Source organism: Chinchilla lanigera, unplaced genomic scaffold, assembly GCF_000276665.1.
Source record: "Chinchilla lanigera isolate Chin_1 unplaced genomic scaffold, ChiLan1.0 scaffold00094, whole genome shotgun sequence".
Classification (NCBI taxonomy): Eukaryota; Metazoa; Chordata; class Mammalia; order Rodentia; family Chinchillidae; genus Chinchilla; species Chinchilla lanigera.
Window position 1 is genome coordinate 1,563,495 of NW_004955495.1, and position 6,624 is coordinate 1,570,118.

Consider the following 6,624-nt stretch of genomic DNA (forward strand, 5'->3'; position numbering starts at 1 on the left):
CTCCTTCTCCTTCTCCTTCTCCTTCTCCTTCTCCTTCTCCTTCTCCTCCTTCTCCTTCTCCGCCTTTTTACTATATCCTAATAATCTTCCTTCTTGCCTACAAAGCAGATACTTGCTACCTGGCCTGTGCTGTTACTTGAAGTAGCAGGGAGAGGGATGATTACACTCTCCCCCTTGTACATGGGGAAACTGTGCCCCAGAAAGGGAAAACAGCGGGTTCTAGACAGTGGGGAACCAGCCTGATTCCTGTCCCACCCCCGGCCTCCTGGCAAAGAGGAGGGCACTGAGCTCATGTTAAAATCATCTGACTGCTAGGAGGCTGAGGCAGGAGGATCGCCATGAGTTTGAGGGCAGCCCGGGCTACACAGTGAGTTTAAGGCCAGCCTGCGCTACATAGCGAGACCCTGTCTCAAAAAACCAAAACCAAAACACCAAAAAACAAAACAAAACAAAAAACTGATTGCTAAGATTCTCAGTGACTCCCCCTTACCCTTAGAATACAGAACACACAGGTTGTCTTTGCATACTAAGGAACCTCGCCTTGGCTGAGCTACACCCCACAGGGCTCACGCCCTCTCTAGACTGGCTCAGCGCCTCAGAAACTTAGTGACTCTTTATTACTCACTCTCCTTGCTCCAGTCACCCTGCCTGAGGACTTTCGCACTTTCCCTTCCCTTTTCCAGGAACCCTCTTTTCTCGGTTACCAGCCCCTTCCCATCAATCACCGCTCTGCTCAAATCTGTCCCCAAGGGACTGGGCAGGGCTGCCTACATCTGGCATTCCAGTTCTCTGGAAGGCTGAGGCAGGAGGATCAAATATTTGAGCCCAGCTGGGGCAACTTAGCAAAACCTTGTCTCAAAATAAAAAAAAAAATAAAAAGGGCTGGGGACAGAGCTCCACGCAAAGGCCCTGGTTTTCATCTCCAGTCCTGAAAAAAAAAAAAAAATCTGTCACCAAGACGCTTCGGTTTATTGTCCTGTTTTGTGGTTGTCAGGGCGAGGATCGCATTTGTTATTGATCATCTTGTTGGCGCCTGAAAGCTTCCCGTTGCTGCCCCGCCTGGGTCAGGGCCGAGTGCCCGGGACCAGCCCGGGCCAGTCGCTCAGGGCACACCCCACCCCCACCCCGCGCCGCTACCCACGTGACTAACCCGGCGCCGCCTCTCCTCTCCCTTCCCTCCCAGCCGCGGCAGGTAACCTGGAGGTGCATGTGTCCCCCAGGGAAGCCATCCTGCCGCGAGGAGCCTCCGTGCTGGTGAACTGCAGCTTCTCCGGCTGTGAGCAGCAGTCGGGCTGGAAGCTGGGCCTGGAGACTCAGCTGCTCAAAGTCACACTGGGCAGCGGGAGCAACTGGCAGCTGTTCGAACTGAGAGGAGTCCTGGAAGACAGCTCGCCGATGTGCTTCCTGACCTGCCCCGACGGGGGCCAGGGGACCGCCACGGTCTCCATCACCGTGTACAGTGAGTGGCCCGGGCGGGACGCCGGCCCTAGGGGATGGGTGGGTAGAGCCCAGGCCTCAGGTGTGCCAGGCATGTGCTCCAAGCCCCACCCCGGCCTGTGCCTCTCCTTTAACATAGGTCACAGCCTGGATCCCACATTTTAAAAAAGATGTGCTGGGCGTGGTGGAGCACGCCTGTCATCCCAGCACTTGGGAGGCTGAGGCAGGAGGGTCGCTGTGCATTCACTGCCAGCCTGGGCTATGTAGGGAGTTTAAACCCAGCCTGGCTGAAACATATAAAGAAAGAAAGTCTCTAAAGAAAGTACTCTACAAACTCTTCTTGTCTCTAAAGAAAGAAGAAGAAACAGAAAAATGCAGGACTTCGAATGTATCTCTGTGGTAGAGCATCCCTGGGTCTGTCCCTAGCACCAGAAAAAAGAAAAAAAAAAAAAAAAAAGATGCAGTTTATTTTTTTTTTTAAGATGCCATTTAAAGCTAGCCCCGAGGTGACATTTTTCACATACAGGTAATAATCAAAAGAATTGGTAACAGCAATGCTGTTCTCTAAGTGACATGTGCAGGTGTCCTGTGAAATACAAATCCAGACATGGGTCCTTGCCACAAGGAACTGAAGGGGAGCTGGTCTTTTTATTTTTATTTTATTTATTTAGTGGTACTGGATATTAAAGCTAGGGCTTGTGCATGCTAGGCAAGTGCCCTACCACTGAGCTCCACCCATGGTCTACAGAGCCGCTGTGTTGAAGGGCAGAGGTTTGTAGAGTACTCAGTGAAAGGGCCGGGCAAATCAAGGGCCATCTGGCTGGCCATCCATGGAATGTTGAAAAAAAAAACAAACGAAAGTATGCGGAGCATGAGCGGCACGCTACTTCTGTGTTAGCAGGTGCCAGAGGCCGGAGGAGGCTGCCTGTCTCCACTACAGAGTCCTGGCTGAGCATGGTGGTGCACGCCTGTCATCCCAGTGCTTGGGAGGCTGAGGCAGGAGGATCGCTGTGGGTTCAAGGCCAGCCTGAACTACATAGTGAGACCCTGTCTAAAACAAAGAGAAACCCTGAAAGAAAACTCTAGAAATGACAATAGGCTGGGTGTACATGCGGCTGGGAGTCCCAGCTACTCCTTGAATTCCCAGATGGTCCTTGTAGTTCCAGCTACTCAGGAGACTGAAGCACAAGGATCACTTGAGCCTGGGTTTGAGGACCAACCTGGGTAACACAGTGAGACCTCCACTCAAAGGAAGAAAAGTAAGAGAAGAAAAGAAAGGATTGGTTGTCTGGGAGGAAGACATCCTGGGCTTGGGAGAGAACAGGGAGGGGGTTTCTCCAAGTGTCTTTTCTACTTTGAGGATTTTTGAGCTGTGAGAATTAGTGACCACGTGGCGGGGAGGGCGGAGGATTTTTTTTTTTTAGATCATCACAAAACAAAATAAGACAAAACTCAAGGAGTAACAAAACAGAAAAGTGTTGCCACAGGGTTACACGCCTATAAACCCAGCAGTCGAGAGGCTGAGGCAGGAGGATCCCAAGTTTAAGATCAGCCTGGGCAACGTGGTGAGACCCTGTCTCAAAATTTAAAAACTAACTATAAAAAGGGCTGGGAATGAGTTCAGTGGGAAGCCGCCAGATCATACACACAGCACTTGGCAAGCGGCTGGCTGCGGGACCCACGCCTGCAGGCAGACCCTGGCTTGGAGGCTGATTTGCAGGCATGTGAACATTGGGCGGCCCCGACAGGGAAGTCCCCAGACAGTCCTGGCAGCTTCTGAAAACCCTGGAGAAACCTGTTTCAGAGACTTCCCATCTCTCTGACTGGGACCCTAACGCTGCTGATTGGAGCACTGGCCCTGCTACATTTCTGCCTCTGTGGTACTGGGCCCTCCACTTTGCCTTAGTCTCTCTGTCCGTGACATGGAGCAGAGGGCTGGCGCACAGTATCCTGGGGCAGGGGGAGGTGAGCAAGGGTCTTGTACCACACTTGGTGTAAAGATAGCTGAGCCTTTTCCAGAATGGTTAGAGATATAATTCATTCAGGAGGTGACCACAAGGTGGGCTTTGAGGGATGTGTAGGAGCTGGTGACAATGGGTATTCTGGGTGGAGCAAAAGCCTAGGCAAAAATTTGAAGTAGGAAAGTATCCTGACGGGTGTGCAGGAGGAACTGTACATCAACAAGATGTACAGGTTAGGGGCTTGGCTTTCCCCTCCTAGGGTAATAGGGAGTCCTGGCAGGTTTGTGAGTAGGCCAGGGATCTAAGTAGCATTAGTACTTCCTGGACTTCCAGGAAGCCTGGGAGCCAGTTGAACATGGACCTTGCCCAGGCTGCACATGCTGCCCCAGACATGAGGGGCAGATAAATATTTGAAGAATGGGGAGACCAGATGAGGAGCAAAGACGTGGGGTGAGGGGCAGAGCACTCGCCCTCCCCACGCCGGTCCTGGAGGAGGGGGCTGGGCTCAGCGTGCAGCTGGGTTCTATTAAGAGCTTGGGGTTTGAGGGGGCCTCAGATTCTGCAAGTTGGCTTTGCAGAGGTGCTTAGAGCTACGAGCTGGGCCACTGAGGTTTCTCAACCTTTCGCCTTTTTTAAACAGCTTTACTGAGACACGAATTACACACCACAAAATTCACCCCTTTGGGGGCTGGGAGCGTGGTTCAGAGGTAGAACACTTGCCAAGCATGCACGAGGGTCCAAATTCCTTCTCAGCCCTGAAAAAAAAAAAGTTTAAAAATCTGGGTGTGGTGGCACTTGCTTGTAATTCTGGCCTCTGGGAGGCTTAGGCAGGAGGATGGCAAGTTCAAGTCCAAACTGGGCAATTTAGCAACTTAGCAAGACCCTGTCTCAAAAACTAAAAATAAGGAGTCTGGTGTGGTGGCGCGTGCCTGTAATCCCAGCACTTGGGAGGCTGAGGCAGGAGGATCGCCATGAGTTTGAGGCCAGCCTGGGCTACAAAGTGAGTTCAAGGCCAGTCTGAACTACACAGGGAGACCTTGTCTCAAAAAAGACAGAAAAGGGGCTGGGGATTTAGCTCAGCAGCAAAGCGCCTGCCTGGCAAGCACAAGGTCGTGAGTTCGGTTCCCGGTACCAGAGAAAAAAAAGACAGAAAAAAAAAAAAAAATTCTTGTCCATTTATAGTCACCCTCTTTTTTTTTTTTTGGTCTTTTTGAGACAGGGTCTCACTATGCAATTCAGGCTGGCCTTGAGTTTACTTTGTAGCCTGGGCTGGCCTCGAACTCACAATAACCCTCCTGCCTCAGCCTCCCAAGTGCTGTGATGACAGGAGTGCACCACCACTCCCAGCAGTCACCCTCTTAAGTGGATTAATAATAGTCCATCTGCAGTGGCCCATTTTGCAGCTCAGGAAGCAGAGACAAAATTACTTGGCAATGGCCCATAGCAAAGAACCAACAGAGGATGTGAATTCTACCCTTGGTGGCCTGGGTCCTGAACTTTCACAGCATTGCTGGGGAACATTTTGGGGCCTCACATAGGGATTAGGGAGTGGGGGATCATCACATCTGCTGTCCAGAAAGCCAAGGGCCTTGAACTCACTATGTAGCCCAAGCTGGCCTCAAACTCACAGCAATCCTCTGGCCTCAGCCTCCCCAGTGCTGGGAGGCTGAGACAGGAGAATGGCCAACCTGGGCAATTTAGCAACTTAGCAAGGTTCAGGGCTTGGAAATCTGTTCCTTCCTGCACAGTGGGATTGTGGCCTGGCAAAATCAAGAAGTCCTCTAGTCAAGAGATGTTTACTTTTATTTTTCCGTTGTTGATACAGAAGGGATCATGCAGCACAGTCTGTTACTTCTTTTGCTGAAAATCAGGCTCTGGGAACTGGAGTGTGGCTCAGGGGTGGAGCAATAACCTAGCATGGGTAAGGCCCTAGGTTCATCCCCAGCACCACGGAAAGATACAATTTTTTAAAAGTAAATGTTTTCAAAATTAGGCTCCTAATAAACTGGGTATGGTAGTGGGCACCTAAAATCCTAGCACTCAGGAGGCTGAGGCAGGAGGATCACTAAGAGTTCCTGGTCAGCCTGGGCCACACAGTCTCTAAATAAATAAATACATAAGTAAAAGCACTATTAAAAGTGGAGAAAAAAATAGCTGGGCATGGTAGCACACTCCTGTCATCCCAGCACTTGGGAGGCTGAGGCAGGAGGTTCACTATGAGTTCTAGGCCAGCCTGGGCTACGTAGTGAGACCCTGTCTAAAAAAAGAAAGAGAGAGAGAGAGAGAGAAAGTAAGGCTGAGAAAAGACAGCAGGAGTCTTATTTTGCTCATTTTTTGCGGTGCTGCGATGGCACCCAGGGCCTCCAACGCCCTAGGCAAGTGCTCACCACCAAGCTGTACCCCCGGCCCACCCGAGGTTTTCTTTTCAGCAATGTTAGCCCGCTGAGCTGCTGTTTACTGTGCTCATTTGAGCAGGCGCCTGGGTCTGGCTTTGAAGTTCTTCCCCACTTCTTGGCCACAGCTGCGGTGACTCTAGAATGTTCTGCGCTGCTCACACCACTTCTGCGGGTTCCCGCAGTTCTTGCTATTCCTACCTGGGTGGCTGGGCGTGTTTGCGGGGGACCTGTAGAGGGGTGTGGCCTGTCTGCAGCTAGAGGTGCCATCCAGTTTAAAGGACACTCCTGTCCCCTTTGTCGCCACAGGCTTCCCGGAGCAGGTGGAGCTGCGCCCCCTGCCGCCCTGGCAGCCCGCGGGCCAGGACCTCGCCCTGCGCTGCCTCGTGGTGGGAGGGAAGCCCCGGGACCGGCTCACCGCCGTGCTGCTCCGGGGACAGGACCAGCTCAGCCGGCAGCCCGTGGTCGGGGAGCCCGCCGAGGTCACGGCCCCCGTGCGGGTGGGCAGGGCCGACCATCTCGCCAACTTCTCGTGTCGCACGGAACTGGACCTGCGGTCCCAAGGCCTAGAGCTCTTCCTCAACACCTCGGCCGCCAGGCAGCTCCGGACGTTCGGTGAGGGGCTGGGGCAGCGGCTCGGAGGAAAGAGGCTGCTGGGAAGCGGGGTCCCTGGCGATGGGGGGCCGAGAAGGTGGCGTTGATAGAGACCGCAGAGACTCAGGAAAGAACATGTCACTGGCGTGAGAAATGGGGTGAGCTCGGGGTGGGGGTGCCCATGGCCACAGGATCTTCCAAGAAGATGGTGGCCCTGGCTGAGGGTGTCTTAAGACAGA

The 6,624-nt window shown here is 52.8% G+C and overlaps 1 protein-coding gene across 2 annotated transcripts in view; it reads left to right on the plus strand.

Annotated features, from left to right (window-relative positions):
• Icam1 (intercellular adhesion molecule 1) overlaps positions 1 to 6,624 on the plus strand; it is an 11,819-nt gene that overhangs the window by 2,031 nt on the left and 3,164 nt on the right. Inside the window, exons 2-3 of one of the 2 annotated variants that reach the window (XM_005405586.2) lie at positions 1,221 to 1,459; positions 6,101 to 6,406. In XM_005405586.2, the coding sequence (XP_005405643.1) occupies positions 1,221 to 1,459; positions 6,101 to 6,406 (545 nt within the window). Of the gene's footprint in view, positions 1 to 1,183; positions 1,460 to 6,100; positions 6,407 to 6,624 lie in introns of both variants that reach the window. The other variant, XM_005405587.2, reaches the window with a different exon arrangement.